Raw genomic sequence first — 23304 nt, 5'->3', positions numbered from 1 at the left:
TGATAAACAACCCTAAGTAATAGAACTAAGAGATTTTTTAAGATGAAAAACTCTGGGACCATCACTTCGTAAGTATCTTGTTTTCAGCTCATTCCAAAGATCAACAGCAGATGTAACATAGAGAAGACTATTTCTTATTTCCTTCGAAATGGAATTCATTAACCATGAAAGAACTAGATTGTTTGCACGCAGCCATGTAGTATGGAGAGAACACTGATTTATAGAAGGAGCAAGAATCGAGCCATCAATGAATGCTACCTTATTTTTAACTGTTAGAGCAATGGTGATTGACCGACTCCATGCAATGTAATTATCACCACTAAAAATTTCAGAAACCAGTAATGCACCAGGATTATCACTTGGATGTAAGTAATATGGACTGGATGAATCATCAGAAAGATTGATCATACGATGACAATTTTGAGAACTGGTAGAATTATCAGCAAAAGTCATATATGGAATTTCTCCAAGAAATATAAAAAATTTGCAGATCAACGAATTTTTCTTTGTAAAGACCAGAGATAAAAGCAATTCACTTGAGGCTTTGCAATTTGATACCAGAATAATGCCGATACAGAATACTAATCTATCAGCTTCTCTTGATCAGCGTCAGAATTTTTCTGAATATTCGTACTGCTCAGAATTTGGAGGCGCAGTGTGGCTAAAAACAGAGCTTTCATGGTTTCTTGAAACTCAAAAAAAATTGCGGAAGGGAAGCAAGTGCTCTGATACCATGTGAAGTTTTTACATAAGATGAAAAATTCTTCTCTATTATCTGCTTCAAATACAGAGTATATGTTTGTATTTATATAATACAAGAATCAAGAATAAAGAAAACTAACTAATCAGGCTAACTAATTAACTAATCTTCTCTTCTTCTAATTTAACTTGCGTAGCTTTGGATTTCAGTTCCAACTGTTCAATTCTTGAAGTAATATTCCAACACTTATTTATCTTATTATTGATCTTATCATGAATGATGGAATCATTATATTCAATATAGTATGCACGGGCCAATCTGCATATTTTTTTTTGTTTTACGCCTCGTAACTCTTTCTCAGCCAGGCTTGGGCTGAATAGCGGAGCAAGTACAAGTATTAGTATAAAAAATGCGTCATTTGTCATTAATATTTACTCGCGGCCTCTCAGGAGAATTGATGACTGCATCTTTATTTATCATTTTTGGGGCTGTCCACCCGAGACAATCCATTCAACAAACCAAAAAACACCACAGCACAAGGAACCGAGTTTTTTCCTTTTTTGTCATTTTTTAAAATATAGATATTAAATAATATTTTTTTACAACACATAATTAGATTTGTGTTTTACAAAAAATAATCTGCAGTGACACGTGGTAAATCTCGCTACTCCAAGTAGCGAGATTTGGTTAAAAATCGCTACTTGGAATAGCGAAATTTATGTTTTACGAAAAATAAACTCCAATGACACGTGGTAAATTTCGCTACTTCAAGTAGCGAGATTTGGTTAAAAAACGCTACTTGGACTAGCGAAATTACGTTAGAGTCATTTTGGAAAGTACTTCCCAGAATGAGGTATTATTTAATATATTTTTTTTTAAAAAAAGTTAACACGGGAAAAAACTCGCACCGGACTGCCAGAAGGTCATTTTCCCTCACCAGTAGCAGCGGCAGTGTAGGAATCCATCAAGCAACACCCACACAGGTAACCACGCGGGGGTGCTTAGGATTTCTATCCACCAATTGCTTTTGAAAGTCAAATATGAATAGTTAACATCTTATGGTGATTTTGGCTTCAAGACGTAATACAATTTATTTTTCACATAATTTTTTATTTCACTCCACTCCCATTGCCTTGCAGACTAAACATACCATAGCCCAAACCCAGTGTAGAAAAAAGGCACAGGTAAAATTGTTGCAGCTGCTGGTTTCAAGAGACGGACTCTTCAATAAAACCCACAACTCGCATGTAATGAATATGGTAGAACTTTAAGGGGAATTTCACAACTTTAGGTGAGGCAGCGAAAGTGAAATGTAGATGCTACTTTGTCATGGTATTATGAGCACTGTGAAGGGTGGCCTGGGTGGAAAGGAACCATCTCACCAATGCCCAAATAACAGTTTTTGGGCAGCATGCAAAAGAGTCCATTCCATGAGAGGAGAGACAACAAAACTATTCAAAGGGAGAACATTAATCCAAACATGAATTGCTCGCTGTCTTCCAATAGTATAAAAAACTCAAAAGGACTGATTCGAAATTTCAGAAGTCTGCCATACCAAGTCAAAATCCGTGGTAATCTTCCTGAAGCTGACTAACAGGGACTGATTTCTTCTCACATAGGAATGTGGGTATGAGAGAGAGAGAGAGGTGATTATATAAAACATCTGTATTTGTCACAGGATTTACAGAATATCATGGAACAGCGTTGCATCCTGAGAAGTGCAAAAACTGAATAAAATCATCAGGACTGAGAAAATACAGTAGCATGAGATTGAACTCGGCAGCGCGGGGCAGATGTGTTGTGGTAAGGCGCATAATTCAATGACACCGGATTAGTAGGTGAATACCATGGCACGGGTAGATTAGATGGAGAAAAAGGCCATAATAAGTACACATACTGGTGGCATATATGAACAAACAACCAAGAATGTTTACAAGAAAAAAAAAAAAAAAAGCAAAAAATTACAAATGATATGAACACATTGCAGGACTAATAGCCAAACAATGAAAAAAACATTGTCAGAGTTCTGAAAGAATGGCTGGGATGTAGTGAGATAACTCTGCAGTAAGAGACTGAAATCCATTCACAAGTTGAGTGTGGAAATCCTGATCTTCCTCCCCTATCAACCTGAAGTGTACTCGAATGGCACGCTTGCACACTGCCATGAATTCAAGAAGAGCGGCAATGAGTTGCTGCAGTTCTTGTGAACGAAGCCTTGTTGCAGGCTCACCTGACAGGAAGGCTGTACACACGCTGAGGACTCCACTATTCACCTGCCAATTTGCAGTTTATGATAAAATTTTATCTGCTAAAGATGACCAAATCAAATGAATGAAAACTTGATTGATGATACTGTAAACTATTATCACTAGGAAACAATCAGTGGGATGTCATTTCGACTTTGCATCTTGGGAATATTGATTTAATGAAACAACAACAAAGAGAGCGAAATAATCGTAGAAATCAATTAAGCGCAGATTACCTGAACTGCAACACTGCCTTGAAGTATTCTTTGTAGGCTCTGAAGACGTGGGAGTTGATCACCTTCAGAGCTGCGAGGCTCTTCAAGTTCATTCCGTAGTGCAGCAGTCCTAGTTTCAATCATCCCAATGGCATTCTCAACTGGGGAGAACTCAAGAGATTCAGATTTAATTACCAAGAGCCTGTTCACAAGTGCAGGGAATGAGCCCTCGGTCTGAAGAACTGAACGTCTCTTCCATTGGTCTTCTAATCCACCTTGGGTCTTTCCATTTTTGGTAAATGGAGTATCAAACAAGAAACGGTCAAAAACACGTGCACGAACACTTCCAGTGGAAAGAGAAAAGATTCTCTCCCTTCTGCTTCCGAGATCTTCATCTTCCATTACTGGATCAACAGCAGTTATCTGCAGATAACAAACTCCAGGCTGCAACTCATCTGCCTTAACCTGCCTAGAATCTGGAATAATGTGTAGCGTGTGATTTCCATCCATCCTTGATTCATATATATGACTTAGCTTCTCCATTATGTCACCCAGCCGTACATCACGAGGCTCTCGGTATACATATTCCTTCCTATCGAGCTTCCCAAATTTATCACCATAGAATCCAACCCTATAGTATGTGGCATCAGTAAAGGGTATTGGGCTAGATTCCTGTTCAAGGATTGATTCGTAGATATTCGTCAGCAAGGTATGGCATTTAGCCAGTTGGCCATATGCCCTCCTGCTCTTATATACCGGAATTACAAGTTCCAAAATGCTTGCACAGAAATGATAGAGCTCAGCTTGGGAAAAAAGCTTATTTGCAAGCTGAAGGTATTTTACAGCAGAGTCGACAGTGAGTTTAGATGCACCATAGCCCTCCACCTCAGCTGCAGATGCCTCTGAAGTTATCTCACTACTGACCATGGGGCATATCTTACGTAAAGCCGTTATATGATCCCTGCTCCAGATTCCATCATTTCTACTCACAAGGGCCTATAAAAGAATTTAAAACACAAATGAGCAAAAGCAATCACACAGTAACGTCTCAAATTCTTTCAATTAAGCCAGTAAGCAGTCTTAATTTTCACTTAATTCCCTCTTTTTATAATATAATATAAATAAATAATAGGTACAAGACGAAGCTCTTAATTTCAAATAATTTCTAGGTATATATAACAAATAGGCCAAGATGTTACATTGTGTGCTTCTAGCAATGTAAATCTAAATTAATGCCGAAATACTCCTTTCAAAATTGCACAATGTAAATGTAGCATAATAAAGCAAGTATAACAAGATAATTTTATTCTCACATCATTAATATATCAAAATTACAAAGGATTATATGCATGCAGAAATGATTATATAAACCTCCAAATATAATAATAATAATAATTATAATTATTATTATTATTATTATCATTGAAGTTACTTTAAGCAGCGACTCTACTTCTGTTCTCTATTAAAAAGAATTCTCTTACATGATATGATTCCATAATGCAGTGTCAAACACAATGAACCAGGCTGGTTTCATTGGACCTCCTAACACCACAAACCAAATACCTAATTGGGCAAGGATTTTTCATATTCCTTAGTGTACAACAAAAGCTACAAACATATAAGGGACAATGCAGGGGTGATGCAGGAGTCGCAGGACCAATTGGCATATGAGAATCAGCATAGATACTGATAGAAAATTAAGAAAAAACCAAAAGAACACAACAGCAATAAATGGGAAAAATAGAGGGAAAAATCAAAGCAAAACGCATTTTAGGGTTTCCTCAATATTCAAATCTGCCTCTCATGGTTATCCATCAAGCTTTAATACAGGCTTTCTCCATATACTAAGTAAGGGGAAAATCTCTAGGAAATATGATCAAATCCAAATACAAATAAGGAAACAATCTCTAGGAAATAATGGCTGTGCATAATCAGCCATTGTTTCTCTGTGTTTTTTGCCCCCAGGTGCCGTGCCCTTCAGGGGGGGATTGGGGGAGGGAGGAGATGCCAATCGGTTAAGATGTGTATAAGGTCCTACAGGATTTCATTGGAGGATGGTCATGTGAATAAAATGGAGTGGAATGGGATGGGCTGCATGAAGAATGGGAATGGTGTTGCTTGGGTTGAACTACTGTACCTGGGCCAGCTCTTGGACTCTTTAGCCATAACCACCAGATATAAATGAGCAGGATTCAGTTAGCCCATCATTTACAAGCCTGAATGACACACAGGTCATTGCTTGCACTAGTGTTCAGGCCATAATATGCCTAAGTGACTCGATGCCCAAAAATCCTAAACATGCCAAACATGATGTTAGATTGCAAACCTTGAAGCTCATATTGCATAATTCTCAGGGAGTAGGTACAATTTGACCTTGAACCTGAAACATATGAAGGAATTGAGTAAAAACTTTGTGGAACGATATAATCCATTGAAGCGTCCAAAATTGGCAAATGTATCAAAGATAACCTCACCAAAAATGATAAATTACACAAATGAAATCTCACTCACACCTGCTTGCATGATGACTCAAGATGACAGAATCTCCTACTGCTCCTAGGAATTCCCCAACCACCATGTTTTATGTTCTTGGTTACCTCTCCAACAATTACTAAAATCACTATAAAAATAAAAATATTCTACCATGCTTTGACTTATCTTAAAACCTTACAGATTCTACAGCCACTAAGATTCTTTAGTCCTATTCAGATTTTATTCCTTTCTTAGTTTCATCTATCATGACAAATCACCCACAAACAACATACACTATGGAGCCTCATCCCCATGTTAGATATATCTATCAAGTTTGTCAACAGCTAAAACAGAAGGATAAAATCCCAAAAGCACACCCTTGATGCAAACCTATTGTGATGGGAAGCTCCCTAGTTTCACCTTGTTCTTATAACACTGGTCCTTACCCTATGTCATGGGCCAAACACTTCACCCTTGTGAAGGGCTGTGCGGCACTAGCTAAAGCACTCTTGCTTAACTAGTCAGCTGAAAGTATACGGCAGTTTACCACCATAATACATTCACAACCATTGAGTGCAAAGTAAGTAAACACAGGAAGAGTGTAAGAAAATGAGAATCATGCGGTAATGTCATTCACTAAAGCAATGTCATTCACCTCCATAGGCAACTTATGTGTAGTGAGGGAGGTCGGCTAAACACGTTTACAAATGCTAATGAGTTTTACAATGATTGATGAACACTCACCTTCTCGTAAAGAGCTTTATATGTTGTTCTAACTCTCACACTAGGAAACGTCAAACTGATCGAGGAGTCAACTCTCATTTTATACCATTACAAAGTTCAAATTATTTCATCTAAGATACAAATCTTAGTTATTTTGGGAAAGCTAAGGTTCAAGAGTTTTAGAAGTCGACTAACGTTATGAAATTGTAGTTAAAATTTCTAGCCAAATCTAACATTAGAATCACACACCCAAAATGCGAAAGCCTTAATTAAAAGGAGCAAAAGGCATGCCTTTTGTGAAAAATGCATAAGCTTCAGCATGTGATGCATTAGCCTTATTCGAATTTGGTATTTTAGATTGAGCCTTAATGCATTTTAGGCATGTTTGGTCTTGAGGGGCGCCTTGACTGAGCCTTTTAAAACATTGAATAAAACATATGCTGCTACTAACATGATGGTTACCCATCCTATGCATGCAAGACAAGCAATCACAGGCAAGCATAATGGACTGAAAAAGCTTGGCTCATGACATTCTCCCCTACTTATGTTGTTGATGTCCTTATAGACTTTGACACTAAGTACTTTTCAACTTTATCTACGAATGATTGTAAGTGTTCTACTAACATCTAGTTGATTTCTTCATCTCCAAGGTCTTTTCACTTCACTAAGAGCTCGTTCAACTTCTTCTTTGATAATCTGAACTCTCTGTCTGCAAGGATGGCTTCAACTTCTCTTTTATTAGGTTGCATTGTCTTTAGTGGTTCTTTGGTTGAGCGTCTTCCGCTTGGATCTTTAGTGTTGGCATTGAGTGGCATGAAGCAGATGAAGTGAAACACAAAATTTTCTTCATCCAAGTCGAAGGATCAACTTTGTAAGAGGCCTTCGCGACTTTAGCCAAGATGGAATTGGTCCTTAATATTTGTGAAATAACCTCCTATCTTGACCTTGCAGTGAATTGATCTATTTTGGATGGATCTTATCAAGCACCTAGTCATCCACGTTGAAATGCAATGGTCTTCCCCCCTTGATCTTCCCAATTATTTATCTGGTTGCAAGCTTTCTCCAAGTAAACTCAGGTGATCTCCGCGTTCTATCTTCTCAGGTGAAGATGTATGCTCTTGGACTTTTTCCACTCTACAACTCATCCAATGTGTGAAGTAACAACAGCTACTAGTCTGTTACAAGATTTAAAAAGGACTCGTTTTGGTTATATAGAGCTCTTTTGGGCATTCAAATAGAATTGAACTACATCAAGTAGATGCACTCAATTGTTTCATCTGTCTGCGCGAAGAGATGTCCAGTTGTAAACCAAGGATTCTGAAAAGCTATGTCCAAAACTTGTATGTGAATCTTGAGTCACCTCACAAACAATGTCTTAGGGAACACCCTAATACTTCACAATATGCTTAAAAGATAGTTGTGTTTGTTGGCCTAATAAGGCTTACAATTCTTATTTTGATGATAACAAATCAAATGATATATTTAATACGTTTCAAGTAAAAGTGTTCAAGAAAATAACAGAGCTCAAGTGGATAAGAAAGTTCATGGATTACAAAGAGCATGAAGAATGAAGTCATATTGTGAAAAGCTCAAAGGAAAGAATGCAACTATAAAGATGGTGGAAGAACAAGTTTTGAAGACTAGATTATACTTTTAAGGATATTCTCAAATGTAAGTACTTCAAAGTAAATCTTAAGTATAAAGAAATTTGAAGCTCATAAAAATTCAAAAATATGTTTTTATATATATACTCTAAAGAATATTTCTTAAATCCATAAAAAGAAAGGGTTTAAGAAAAGAAATTTTTTTTTGAAATAATGAAGTTTTTAAACATATTTATTTCAAAATATTTGGAAAATCAAAAATATTTTTTTAAACATATATACTCTAAAAAGTATATTTTTTAATAAATAAAAAGGGCTTAAAAAGAGAAGATTTTTTAAACCATGTTTTTAAACATATTTATTTTAAAATATTTGGAAATGAATTTTAGGAATCCTTGGGAGTAATGGATGATTTAAAAAAAAAACTCTATAAATAGTTCTAATCTCAAACATTTTAAATTAGAGAAAAGAAAGTACAAAGAAAGAGAGAAAGAACTTTGATGAAATATTCAAAAGAATTTTGAAATTGAGAAATCCTCTAAAGTTTCCAGATCAAGTGCTTTTTAACAACTTTTCTGATCCAGAGATATTCAAAGGCTTTTAGATCAAAGTAGGTTTTTTTTAAGGTTTTAGATCAACTAATCTTCAAGTATTCAAAATTTTGTTTTCAAAGGATCTGAAATTCTTTTAAGATAAACTCTCTGATCTGAAATCGATTTACGTTCTGAAATTAAGTTTTCCAACTATCAAAATTTTTATCTTCTTTGGAAAATTATTTGATAATCCATACCAAGTAATTGAGCTTTAAATTTCTTATATTTAAATTACTTTGAGGTATAAAGTGAGCTGATTGGTGAATTAATTCACTCTACTGTGAGAGTTCTCTTTTGTATACATATTCCTTCGTTATCTTTCTTAAACGATTCTGAGTTGTTGAATCGTTGAACCAAATAAGGGGTTGTTATTTGGAGAGGCGGCTCTAGCCTAATTGAAGGAGTGCATTGTAAGTTGGTATTGTTCCACCAAGTAAAGGAACTGAGATAGTGAAATCCTTTGGTGTTTTTGCCAAAGGTGAGCACGTAGGCTGTGTTGAAGCCGAACCTCGTAAAAACTCTTGTCTCCTTCTCTCTACTTTAATTTACATACTTTATTTACTTTTGTTATAAAATTTATGAGTGCAGGTTGCAGGATTTAAATTAAGTTCTTGATCAATAGAAAGTACGTTTTGATTAATCTTTTGCGGAAACCCAAAAGGGGAGTACGTTGATTAATTTGCGGAAATCTTAATCAAGTAAAGTGAATAATAAAAGGTTACAGGGAAAGCAATGGAAGCCTAAATGTTATTGATTGATTGATTACATTGATTGAATTATTGTTTTAAATTCCAGTTTTCTTAAGTGTTGCTATATATTGTATTTTGCTAGGTTATTAAAATTAGAAAACTTAAAAATCAAATAAAATTAAAAGATTTCCAATTCACCCCCCCTCTTGGGAAGCTATTCTTCATTTCAGTGTTGTCTCCTCTGTTGAACAATACTTCGATATAGGTATGGAAGTACTATACTTCAAAAGCCTATCTATCTATAACTATAAGTATAAACCTTTGCATTTCCAACTTTGGGGTGGCTGTTGATGAATTCAAGTGAGACACTCTCCTAGGGTCTCATTGATGTACTTGAAGAGGCTCCAACAAGGCAACAACCCTACAATCTTCTTCTGCTCCACCTTGTCCTGTTGCTAGGTGAGCAAAGTTCGAATATACTCGACCATCTCATTGCACATGTGTGGTCAGTAGTGCCTCTGCTTCAACAATGCAAAAGTACAATGCCATCTTGGATGGCCTGCCCACATGATGTGATAACACTCTCTTGGCAGTATCTTCCTCATATCTCCAAATCGAGGCACAAAGAGCTAATTACCATGTGTCATAAAAAATCCATTTCTAACCAAAACTTGTGCACTTTGCCCTCTTCCACCAACTTTACGAGGTTTTAGGAAATCGGATCTTTGACAAGGTTCTCCTTAATGCACTCCCACATTATGGCAATGTGTTTGAGATCTCACAGTTTGCACCAAACATTGTACTCAACATTCTTAAGAAAGAATTGCGCCTTAAGCTCTCTCTTCAAGTCTACCCAACAATGGATTACACCCCCCATTTTTAATTTGATTTTACCTAGTATGCCACCACAGCTTAGTGTCAGCACTTAAAGTACATTATCTCCATAAATAATTTCACCTCCTCTAAGTCGGTCCTCACAGCATATAGGTATTGTTCCACGCCAAATAAGTTCTCCAACTCCTTAGCATCACGTGTACCCCATACACTTGGGGTTCTAGCACCGTTGTACTTCCATACTCTATCCCCATAGAGTTGGAATTTCCTAAAGCATAAATCATCAACTTCATCATGGCATTCAGATCACTCATCTGGATTTGTAAAGCTTCTATTGTAGCATGGAAGTCCTCTAACATTTCCCCAAGAAAACACTTTCGATGCTTTTGTGATCCCTACAATACATCAATATGTTCTACAAGTTTGACCATCTCCACGACCAAATGGTCGGTTGACTCAGCCTACGCATCTAGTGCCTCAATTCCCTCGATATTGGTTGGCATGGTCTCTTATCAACACTTCACATAATCCCATGATACGAACGCAACCGAATTCACAAAGCAATTAACCAAGCTCTAATACCAACTACCTCACACCTTGAGAAGGGTAGTGTGGCACTAGTTAAAGCACTCTTCCTTAACTAGTCAAATGAATGTATCTTGTGGTATCACAATAATACATTCACAACCATTGAATGCAAAGCAAGCAACAACAATAAACAAGCATGTTAAGAAAATGAGAATCACAAAGTAAACACTAATGCAACGTAATTCACTAACACCACCTCCGTAGGCAAAGTGTGTTCAGCAAGGGAATACGTTTGTAAATGCTCGTGAGTTTTACAATGATTGATGAACACTCACCCTCCACTAAAGAGTTTTATATGTTATTCTAGTTTTGACAATAGAAAATGTCAAACTGACCGAGTTGTCATACTCCCATTTTACACTAAGGCATAAACACACTCAACGAAGAAAACATGTGCTACTATTTACATGATGGTTACCAATTCCACAAGACAAGCGGTCACAAGCAAGCATAATGCCCTAAACAAGCATGGCTCGTGACACCCCATCATATATACCTACTAATCAACAAGTATTTTTCCCATCAAACTTGTTGTATAAAACTCTCTTAAAAATACTATGCATACAAAATTTTGAAGTAACAAGTGCAAGAGACATTATTTAGTAATTGGTTAAGACCTGATGGTCAAACAATCCCATCAGCAATGAAGAGATTCCTAGGTTTGATACAATGTGGAGGCCAAATAAGTCAAAATTTCATTGTTTTCGTGATATTCATACCCTCTAAGCCATTGTAAATTTAAACTACTTTCACAAATTTGCACAGTTGTGCATACGTTTAGTTCTGAATGAGTTGATACTAACCATGTCCTGTATCAATTATGTTAATTTATATTGGAAATTTCACTCAAATTTTGTAGTGGTAGGAGGGTATTAGATGAAAGGAAATTAAGAAAACCCCTAGTAAACATTATAGCATAGGAGTTGGGGCAGAAAGAGAAGGAAAAGAAAGAGGGGCATGGTGAAATAGGGAGGGGACACCTAGTAAACAGGTGGCAGCAATGCAGGGCCCTTGTTACCAACAGCTGCTGCTGTCCTGCCTTGTTGCCAGCCTAAAAGGGAACACTTGACAGAGAAACGGTATCAAGTAGCTGCTATGCAAACCCACTTCCAACCATGCAGAGCAGCAACAACGCAAGATGCAAAAATAATAATAATAATAATAATTCTATAAACCCTAATGAGAGAGAGATAGAAAGAAACAAAACACTGCAAAAAATCAGAGAATTCAGGGAAAATCAGGAGAAAATATAAAAAATTTAGAGGAGCCTTAGAATCAATTGGAGAAGCTGATAATAAAAATAGGTGCTCTTAATTTTCATTTATTCATCTAGAGATTTTGGTTAAAAATGGAGTTTCTCTAAGGAAAAGGACAGGAAGTTGCATGGAATTGAATCCTACAAGGATGAATTTAAGCTGCACATATGCTCTTTCTGGGTTATCATTGTTGCATATTTTTTTCTAGTTGAGAAATTTTCCTGATAGATATTGATCTTGTAAGGATGACAGTTTTACTTGCTATGACATGTGCATACACTGAATAGGTGTTATTTGAAATAGCTGGCACTTTGTGTTGTTTGTGGTTGTGATATGGTGAAACTTGGGCAAGAAGGGATTATGCCTCCCTTGGGTGAAAGACAACCTCTGGAGGGTATTTCCATGTTAAGCAGTGATTGGCCAAGCTGGAAATTGGTACTTGTTTGAAATGAACAATTTACACTTGTTGATACAGCACTAGTATGTAGAGATGATGTTGACATGTGTGCCATTTGACTGACTTGCCATGGTAATTCTAAAGGAAAAAATTGCTGAATAAGGAGTTTGTTCATGCAGAATATTATTATGCATACATTCAAAGAAACCACATCTTTAAACAGTGAAATCCTAGTATGAATGAAGTGAAATTAAGAGTACTGAGCTCATGGTTGTTCACCCTACTTCTATAACAACTTCTGGTTTGATTTGACCAAAGGAAAGCCCCACTTGCTGATTTTTCCAAAACGAATGCCACATTTTGACATGTATTACAGATTGGCAGGAAGAGACAAAGCCTGTGTTTTGTTGGTGAACATGTTTAGTCTAAGAAGTGTGAAAGATGTATATAAAATACAGAACAACGTAAAGAGCTCATCAATGGAAGTAAAACCTTTTTGGTTGCATTAAGAAACATATGCATGTATCTTGCATTTAATGAATACTCTCTTGTAATAGATTATTACTTGCTTTCTAATGATGGTTTTGCAAAACAAATTCTTTCCTAGGCCTGGTGCCTCCATCAGATTTCGGATGGAGTCACAACTGGTCACATGCCAAAAACAGGGACATGACAGCATTATCTGCAAGCATTAATATTTTTTTAATAGACAACTGTCATCGTCTGATCCTCAACTCATTTCATTCTTTTGCAAGCATTATTGACAGGCTTGGTATACATTGTTTGCTCACAACCTAACAATCTCAGCTTTTAGGTAAACTGGTCGCTTAACAGCAACTTTGATGTCATCACCAGTGTATTCAAATTTTAAGCATGACAAGAACTTCCATTATAGACATAACCTTGCAAGCACAAAAAAATAGTCTGTTACCTGCATTACAACACCAGCAACAGCAACAGCACACTGGGCAGCCTCGGCCCAAGACTGCATCTCCTGATGTGCATCACATAAATGCAGCAACCACATTATGTGAAGATCTGGGACAGGAGCAAATGCCATTCCAAGCCTATAAAAGCTCTCAGCAGCTGCATATCTATCCGCAGTCATCATGGAGGCCTGTGTGAGAAAGATTAAATGAATGTTGACTCTATGCATAACAACATTAAATCTTCTGCTAGTTATCATTTATTAAAGCTGAAATAATTAATGTAAGACCTTACCATAAGTGCATGTTCCAGGCTAGCATCAAGGGCCAGAAGAAGACTGCCAGATAGGTATTTAACCTCAGACCAGGACCACCGGTTTTCTACCAATCTTTCTGGAATTGCAACAAGAGCATTCTCAGGAAGTCCACAATCCCTTAATTGTTTGGGGCTTTTAGCTTCATCTGCCATCTCTTCCAATGATTTTCGGAGGCGACGTGCTTCACCACTCTCCTCAAGCATTCCATCGGATTTCATCTGAGTCACTTGTACATCAGACATCAATTCTGACAATGTGATAGTCAGCATGACCCGCAACCTTGCAGTTTGCCGAAAGCAATAGAAAGAACTCTGAAAAAAAAGTGAGCGAATAGCATAAACCTTACAAGGAAAAGCCTTGCACAAATAAGATAAACCAAGTATATCCTTCCATGAACATCAGATAACATACCCTCACAAGTATTTGGAGCCCAATGACAGCCCTTCTTCTGATGTTATCATTTCGAAAAACTGCAAGCCGAAGAAGATGGAAAGCAATTTGTTTTAAAAAACGATCATTCTCCCTTGCCATAAGTGTTGTTCCATGAAGATCAAAGACATTGTAAAACACATGAAACAAAGCCTTCCAAAAAACCAGTGGTTGACTTCGTGAGAAGAAGCTCATAAATATGGCACTGATACAATCAAGTTTTCCATAATCGGTAGCAATAGTATGGGATGCTGCAGCGGTGGAAAATTTCTTTGCTATTTCCAGAACTTGAAGACTGACAGCTGCACTCAAGTTTTCTTCCCATAATTCCTGAGGTGAATATGACAGTTATTAGTTGCCTAAAATAACTGAAATCATGAATGAACAAATCCAAAAACCGTACCAGTTTTTTATTTCTCTTTTTAATATTCGCATAAGAAAAATAAATTATTGAATTTGCAAAATCCCAAACCAACAATACTATGAAATCACCAGTTTTCTCTAAAGGGCAAGTGATTTTCAGAAAACGTACCAATTTCTGCCTCAATATTGGGTGTAATGATTCCCTCAGTGCTTGGGTTGAAGCTCCAATCCTAGAAGATTGAGCCTGAGCAAGGGCCTCTCTCAATGAATATGGTTGGCTGGGGGAACTTAACTGAGAATTAACTCTCTGCCACATATAACCACTCTCGGGTGTTCCTTGAGGCTGAATTAGATAGATTGAAGAAATATGAGGCTATAGAATTCCAAAATCCTATTATAGGAAAAATAAGCCCTAGGAAGAAGAGTTGAGAAACTATCATAGGATGGAAATAAAATTTCAAAATTCAAACCCTGAAACAGATCATCACAATAACAAGGTCACTAACTGAACACACAAAAGAATCACTTTCCACAGAAGGCAAGGAAGAGCAATAGAAAAATAAGCTTACTCTCACTTCCTGTCGGGATGCCTCTGACAGATAGCTGTTAATTGCAGGAGAAAGTCTGTCAGAGTACTTTGGGGAGGCAGGTCCATCCCCAACTGGGCTGCGAGTACTACCGCCCACAAGCATGGTGTCTGCAGGTCTTTTATGCTATCATATAAATGAAACAGAAAATCAGTGTACAGGTGAAGATCAAATAAAGACCAGGGCTACAATATTGCAATATAGAAAGACAGTTGAATTTGAAATGGAAATTAACACTTGGAAATGGAATGCCCAAAAAGTTTTTGTAGCGCATGCATACAACATATGCTGAGAAAGTAGAAAAAATTCCAAGAATGTTACAAGGATGCCCACTCACTCAATTTTCAATCTCTTGGTTAAATTGTCACACTGTTAATTGTTCTCTACATTGCTCTCCCCACCCCTCACCCCCACTGCGCGGCAACCAATCATCTCTTGCTTGAAAATGAGTGGTACCACTTTGATCCCCTTTCAATGCATTTTATTTTTGCCAGTCTAAAAAAAAGAAAAATCACCCAGTGAACTAAATTGATCCTTTTAATCAAGTTAACCAAGAAGTATTATTAACATCAGGAAAACAACATTGGAGCAGGAGCCACTGTCAATAATTTATATTATAATATATTGTAAAAAATGTATTATTATGTTACATATATCTATCTATCTATATATATATATATATAATTGCATAATTTATATTATAATATATTGTAAAAAAAATAATATACCATGATCATTTACCATTCAACCACTTATAAAAGGCCATAAGTATATTCCAACCACTTTATTGGAAAGCTTCTTCTTTAAGAGGCTTATAAGAAGTACTTCTCCTATAAAGAACCCAAGACAACCCATTTACTATCAGTACTTCTAATAAATGACGACTGATATAAGTACTTATTTTTAAGTGGAGCAAATAGGGGTTCAACAAGTCAATGATTTCCTCTTCAAACATAATATCACTCACATTCTCTAATGTAGTGAATTTACCTAAATGCCCACTGTGAACATTCACATTTGCAGCATTCTACAGATATTTTAAAAATATTAAAGAGGCATTACAATTAGGATACTCGAAAATCAATGTTAAACCCATTAGTAATCAGATTCAAGTCAAAGTTACCTCAAAAAGCATTAGGCATTCCTCCAGTAGCTTGAAAAACAATCTGGTTCGGGCAACATTCTGCTGCCAAGCCTTAATAAGTGATGCATCATCAAGGTTTCTTACAATTTGCAAAATAACAATCAAGACTTCACGCTTCTCAACGGCATTTAGGTTGTAAAAGACAGGCACTTCATCCAAGATCTGCACAGAGGACAAAATCATGAACTAAGAGATAACATTATTTTTTAGTTGTTCTTGAAAAACTTGAAGCAATGGAAAGGTGTTTTTTTCATATTACATATAAAAATGCATATGTGCAGTATGGCTAAGACAGAAGAAATGGAATCACAGGAAGGCATAGCATTTCCTACTTTTACAGCAAGCAGAAGTAAGACCCATTAAATTTTTTTGGAGATATAATTAAATGAGGTAAAAGGTGAGAGCTTTTAACTTAGCAGGAGAGCAAAAACAATATAAAAATTCAGTCACTGTGCAAGAATGAGTAAAGGCCCAGACGCATAGGCAAGGTTGCTCTAGTGCAGGCCGGGAGTCATGGGTTCATGTCGAAATAACAGCCTCTCCAAGCACAAGGGTAGCACCACATAAATCAATGTGCAAGAGTCAGCACATTACTAACAACAGCAAAAGCTTCTACAAAGATATCATATCTGCTCCCAAGCATTTAATTCCTAAAGCCATACTGCACATGAATTTCTGTAACTCAGCAGTTTCAAGGCATGTGGTAGATGATGTCACGGAGATAAAACAATGTGTAATTAGTAATAACTTCTGCAAGATCCCCACTTTACCTAAAATATTAGCTAGTTAAGTAATGGAATGACGATGTATCAAGTTTTATACAGCCCATATTGCAAGTGAAGAAGCAGACAGATTGAACTTGGAGGAACACATACACATAGAACTAAGTGCACTCTAATGTACATAACTGGGAAAAGTGCATATAACAAGGCTTGAACACAGGGCACGGGCCTTCCTAGGACTGGATCTCTGGTATAATATTCACTCATGGTTTTCCTAAAAGCTTCTGTTATGTAGTGGGCCAACAATGCATATCATCATATAACAAAGGGAAAGGCACTACAAACTTCAAGAGGACAAGAAATCCACACACAAAAAAAAACAAAAAGAACAAGAGAAGAGAAAACAAAGAAAAAACATAACTAGGAATTACTAAATAAGGAAGCCCCTCTTTAAACCATTTTCATCGTAATTCATGGAACACTTTAAAATTTTTCTAATTCACAGATCCTTCTTCACCTTTCTTCACCCTCATCCAGACAAACTTTGTGTATTTTAGGATCAAATAGTCACAAGCCCATCTCATCCATCAATTATTGAATGTCTAAGTCCTTCTCATTAACCTAATCCATGGGAAGTGGATAAGATCCCATGCTCATATTGCTGCTCTTTACACATTCCATCCTCTTAAGAAATAGAATTACCCTGTAAGCTTCCCAATAAAGCTGCTTGAACATATGATATATCCCCAAGTAAATCAGACAACTTAGCAGCGTTGCCAACTTGTTCCCAAATCTCATCATAAAGAAAATCGCTATCATAAGCAATCTCACAATCATCATCACTATCATTATCCAACACATCACCCTAAAGTTTCTTCTCCTAACCCTTTCTCATTCTCTCATCCATGTATCCCTTATGAATATTCAAAGGTTCCACAATACACGAATTACTTTCAGTGGTTCTAAATTTTTGTCATTATCCCATCAAGAAATGCTTAGGTTGTCTTCAAACAATTTTTCCATTTCAGTACCTGTCTGCATCACCATCCAAAGAGCATAAACCTTTCTACAGTTATTTTTATTATAATTCCTACCCTTCCAATAGAACTTTCCTCCACATCGTCAACTTCACATTGAATACAATATGCATACCCTTCCAGGACCTAAGCAAACCCCCCCCCCCCCTTCTCTCCCAATCAACAGTTACTAATAAGCATACCCTTCCAAGACCCAAGCAAACCCCCCCCCCCCCTCTCCCAATCAACAGTTACTAATAGATACTTCTCGATGAGTCCCTAGTCGTAACAGCAGACATGTCAGCAACTAAGAGCCATTATTTCATTAATCCTCTTCTACTGTGAGGATGTTCACAACTTCTCCAACTGTGTAAAATCCTGATGGGTGCACACAACCATTTGCACCCACTGTTGATCCTTGACCCTTGTGCTACATTGTCATCCCTCTTACTATAACTCTTCTTGAGTTGAGTATTTTGACTAGGAATTGGAATTCTAAGCGTAATTCAGGGGCCTATTTGACTAAACTATTTTTTCCATGAGGAGGCTCGCCATTTTTAGCTTCAATGCTTACTTTCTCTTTAAACCCTAGAAATTGAGCCTCACAAAGTCCCAAATGGGCCAAAACTTGAGCCGATTTAAAACCGAAAGGCAAGTCTGAATCGGAATTAGCCAATTTACTCAAATAATTCGCTTAAATCTAGAATTTACCTTTTTGAAGTCATCTTTACTAATATATATATATATATATATATATAAGAAACAATTGGCCCAAATCTAGAACAATAGTGAGAGCCACAAGCCCATAACATCCCATCGTCAACACCTAGCTTCTCTAGAATTCTCATCTTCAGTTTGTTGATGACACCATTTTCTTTTTTTTGATGATCATAGCTCTTCTTTTAAGAGTATTTTGGGTATTCCATCCAAGTTCTTGAAAGGGCATCAAGGCTTGGAATTAACATTGGCAAAAGTGGTTTAGCAACCATAAATGTGTCTATTGACCCAGCTAGTGAGCGGTCTTGATGTGATGTGTGGATTATAAGATTGGCCTTTGACTTATTTAAGCTTTTGGTTATAATACTAGATTTTCAGATTTTTGGATCTAGTAATGTAAAGGGTCAAGAAGCATTTAGATTGCTGAAAGGGGCTTTTTTTCTCTTGGCGGTACAATCACTCTTATTCAAGCTTGTCTGTCTCGTATCCCATTGTATTACTTGCATATTTTTAAGATCAAATGGGGATTGCTAGTAAAACTGAGAGAATTATGAGACCCTTCTTGTGATTTAGAGTTGAAGATCATAGGGATCATTTAGTAAGTTAGGAAGAGGTTTGCAGGTTTAAAATAGAGGGAGGGCTTCTCTTAGCTAAATGGTTATGGTGTTTCTCCTAGATGATTCTTCCCTTACGCATAGAGTTATTAGAAGTAAGTTTGGGTCCAATTAGAATGGCTGGAATATTAGTGCTATTCTGAGATGTTGTTCAAAGAGTCCATGAAGATCTACCTCTCATATTCATCCCTTATTCACTCCCCACACTTAATTTTGGTGGGGAGAGGTTCAAGGATTCGGTTTTGGAAAGACTTGTAATTGGGGAACGTTGTCTTATCCACATCATTTTCTCATCTCTTCCAATTGAACTTAGGGCAAAATAGTGTTTTTCCTTCTTTGCAATTGATTTGGTTTACCCTTTGGTCTCTTGCAATTTTCATTTCAAGAGATCTCTTAACAATTGAAAGTTGGTGGAGCTATCTTCCTTATTGAATAATTGTAATTTTTCTTCAAGCCTTGATCTGTTCCAATTCTTTTTTCCATCTACATTTCATTTACTTGGATGGCCAAAGTACCCTAAAAAAATTAAATCTTTTATTTCGTTGGTCGTGCTTAGTAAAATCAATACCAATAAATTGTTGCAGATCAGCAGACTTTTGAAGGCTTTATCTTCATATGTTTGCATGCTATGCTATAAGAATTCTAAAACAGAATATCATCCTATTTTGCACTAGGATTGGAGGATTGGAAATTAGTTAGTTGGTGTTTTGTGAGAAAATTGAGTTTGCCCTGCATTGGTGGATAGAAATGTTGGCTACTTCATTTGAGGGATTTTGGAAGGACGAAGGATAGGGTCGTGCTATGGAATGCAGTATTTTGTAGTGTTGTGGGGGTTATGGTTGGATCATAATGCACAAACCATTTCAGGGGAAAAATTGGATTCACAGCTGGTCTGGGAAAAGATTCATTAGTTGACCTCTTTGTGGTGCATTGGATTTGGGTTTTTTAAGGGAGTTAGCCTTCAGGAAGTTCAGCGAGATTCAAAGAAACTTTTGACTTGATTTTTCCTTTTGTATCTACGTTTTATTTTAGTTGTTTCCTTCTGGTTTGTTACGGAATTTTTTTGAGAGATGTCTTATTCTCCTTTTTTAAAATTCTTCTCCCATTAATGAAATCTCTTCTTTTGCTATAAAACAAAGGGGGAAAGATTAAGGGGAAATACAACGTACAATGAGGCAAAAGAGCTCAACAGCCTACAGATTGACAGAATTTAGCAAATCTTTTGACTTCTGGTATGCAACAGCCAATATCACTTCTTATGGAGTTAACAATGCTAGTGATATTGCTTGTAGAGTAAACAATATGTTTGTTCGATATTGGTCATTATGGTTCAGATATATTCTCAGCTCAAGTAGCGCTTCAAGTTTCCAGCCAGTCTGCCTTAGGAATACTTCAGGAATGGCATAAGCAATTTGGACATCCTTGTTCTAGCATGCTAGCCAAATTGTTTCTGGCTTCCTTTAGACAATGTAGCCCAAATAATTTTGTTTATGATACTTGCGAGTTTGCCTGGCATAAATGTATTTCCCATCCACTAATATAAATGAAATTGTTTCATCACTCTGATGCTGGGACTTTGGCATGTAACTTTTATATTCTTGATGTCACTGGTTTTGGAACTTTATCTACTGTGATTCTCACGTCACTTGGGTTTATCGACCTCGGTCACAAACTCAAGTGCTTGCTTGTTTACAAGCATTTCATAGAACCATTCCTATGATGTTTGATGCGAAGATCAGAGTTCTTCTAAGTGCTAATGGGAATGAATACATTGATGAGGGGATTAGAGAATCTCTCTCTAGCCATTGCATCATTCACCAAGTTGGTTGTCCCAGAAATCATGAACAAAATGCGGTGACCAAACAAAAAAATCGCCATCTTCTAGATGTCGCTCAAAGCTTTAATGTTTATGATGGAGGTTCACACATCATTTCAAGCTGATGCCGTTGTTACTGTTGCACATCTTATTTGAAACATATGTCATTGAGGATTCTTCAACTCAAATCACCTATCAATCTTCTTCTTGATTTGGGTCTACCTTCATGATAATAGAACATCTTGGGATAAACTTGATCCAAACCTCCTTCATGTCTTCATTGGCCATTCTGCAACTCAGAAAAGGTATAAAAAGCTATCATCCTACCGGAAAAATGTTCATTTCCATGAATATTATTTTTAATGGATCCAAGGCATCTTTTCTTCCATGACACCTCTTCAAGGGACAATGATGGTGTGAAAGAGATGTCCTCTTCTCCTCACATAAAATTTTCATTTTCCATCTTTCTTCCTTATCTCTCATCTTCAAAGGAAGTTTCCAAGCAATGTTTGAAGTCAGGGGGATAACAGAAATGACAAAAACGAGAAGCAACCAGAAAAAGGGGGAGCAGGTAAATAGAAGCATGTTACTTGTAACAAGGATAAAGGCATTTTAACTTATTCTTGCAGACTAACCATGTGCCACGGACTGAGTCTTCAATCTGGAATTCAATTCCAAAATCTTGTGTCCAACAATCTCGACTTCCCAAGTAAAATTTTCTTAGAGGCTGTTTCGTATCATTTCTATTTTATGATTTCATTAATGTACAGTAAAAAAATTGGAGACTTAAATTTTGGTCGAAATGTCAAAATTTCAACCAAAATTTCGAATTTCGAGGGGTCCTAAAAGGAAATTGAGAGACAGATTCGATTTTGAAATAATTCGACCGAAATTTTGAGCTTTCAATATATTTCAAACGAAATTTCAAAAATTTCGAAATGTTCGGCTGTTCTTCCAAAATTTTCGGGAAATCATGGGAAAAAATAAAAAAATAATAAAAATAAAAAATTGGAGGGAGGAATTTCAGTGCTGATCTGAGTATTCTCAGACTTTATTTTGCTTTTCCCACGTGATTGTGCAAGTTGTGCAACCCGTGAGTGTACACAATGAAAAGCAAATATCTTGCAGAGATGCTCTGTAGATTCAACCCAATAATTCCACAAATTCATCAAAGGCCTACAAGCTACCACTACACAATTTATTTCTATAAATTAGCTTCATGCAGCAGTTGGATATATACCTCAAAGCCTTCTTCTTCTTCCATCTTCAAACTTCAAAAAAACACCCTAGATTCCAAATTTCCAGCTGCCTCCTGCCTCCACCTTCAAAGTTCGAACTCCGAAAAGCCCTAGCATTCAAATCCCCTCCTGCTCTGACCCTTCAAGCCTCTGCCTCTAGCCTTCGGCTTCACCACTTCACCCTCCACCTCCATCGTTGTCACACACTCGCAGTCGCAGCCAGAACTCCCATCACTGCAAGCCTGTAATCTTCCTATCGGCTGAGGCTCTCACAGAGCTGCAAGCAAGAAACTGAGAGACGAGAGACTCAAGTCCACCATTGCCCCCCCCCCCCCCCCTTTGTTTCCACGAGCAGCAGCCAGCACCATGAAAGAAAAGGACTGAACTAAAGGCAATTTGCTGGTTTATGTTTTAAATGCCATGTTTTAACTTAACTATTTTTTTATTTACTCAAAATCTTCCTTCTCCCCAATATTTTTAGGAGAATGCCCTCTTCTCCTATTTACCCCCTTAATCAGTTAATCCTACATTGCTACTTGCTAGTCTAGTAAATAATAACTAGTAAGTTTAGTAACTAAATACAATTAGAACAATTTACTATTAGTATCTTATTATAGTATAAATTAATAAGTTATTTCATTTATTTGAATATTTTAATTTTAAAATTTATTACTTAATAATAATTTTGTAAAAATTATCATTAATTTTGTAATTTTAATTTAATAATTTAATATTTCTCTTAGTTATTAATTTATCTTTATTTAGCAACTAAATATTTTTATTTTAAAATTGTAGAGTAACATCCAAATAATTTTTTTTTTTAACAAATTTTGAGTAATTTAACACCTAATCATTATAGCCTAGTAATTAAATAAATTAAAGTACCTATTAGCTTAATATAGTTTAAATTATTTCATTTATTTGACTAATTTAATTTCCATTATTTATTAGTAATTTTGTACATTATCATTAAATTCTGTAAATTTAATTTAACATTTTAATGTTTTTTTTATTTATTAATTTTATATTGATAATAAAACATATCAAATAATTTTCTTTTAAAATTGTTGACTAATTTAACACCTACTTTTTGATTCA

At 36.3% G+C, this 23304-nt stretch overlaps 1 protein-coding gene across 1 annotated transcript in view; it reads right to left on the bottom strand.

The window, feature by feature from the left end:
• Positions 1-2531: 2531 nt before the first annotated feature.
• The window catches only part of LOC131155773 (guanine nucleotide exchange factor SPIKE 1), a 134142-nt gene continuing 113369 nt past the window's right edge, over positions 2532-23304 (bottom strand). The window contains exons 23-30 of the mRNA XM_058109165.1: positions 16063-16245; positions 14922-15065; positions 14522-14695; positions 13972-14319; positions 13539-13871; positions 13249-13434; positions 3183-4157; positions 2532-2973 (exon numbers count right to left, since the gene is read on the bottom strand). Of these exons, the coding sequence (XP_057965148.1) occupies positions 2719-2973; positions 3183-4157; positions 13249-13434; positions 13539-13871; positions 13972-14319; positions 14522-14695; positions 14922-15065; positions 16063-16245 (2598 nt within the window). The 3' untranslated portion in view covers positions 2532-2718. The remainder of the gene's footprint in view (positions 2974-3182; positions 4158-13248; positions 13435-13538; positions 13872-13971; positions 14320-14521; positions 14696-14921; positions 15066-16062; positions 16246-23304) is intronic.

Source organism: Malania oleifera, chromosome 5, assembly GCF_029873635.1.
Source record: "Malania oleifera isolate guangnan ecotype guangnan chromosome 5, ASM2987363v1, whole genome shotgun sequence".
NCBI classification, from domain to species: Eukaryota; Viridiplantae; Streptophyta; class Magnoliopsida; order Santalales; family Ximeniaceae; genus Malania; species Malania oleifera.
Note: the sequence above shows the minus strand (reverse complement) of the source record. Positions and strands in the feature narration are given on the sequence as shown.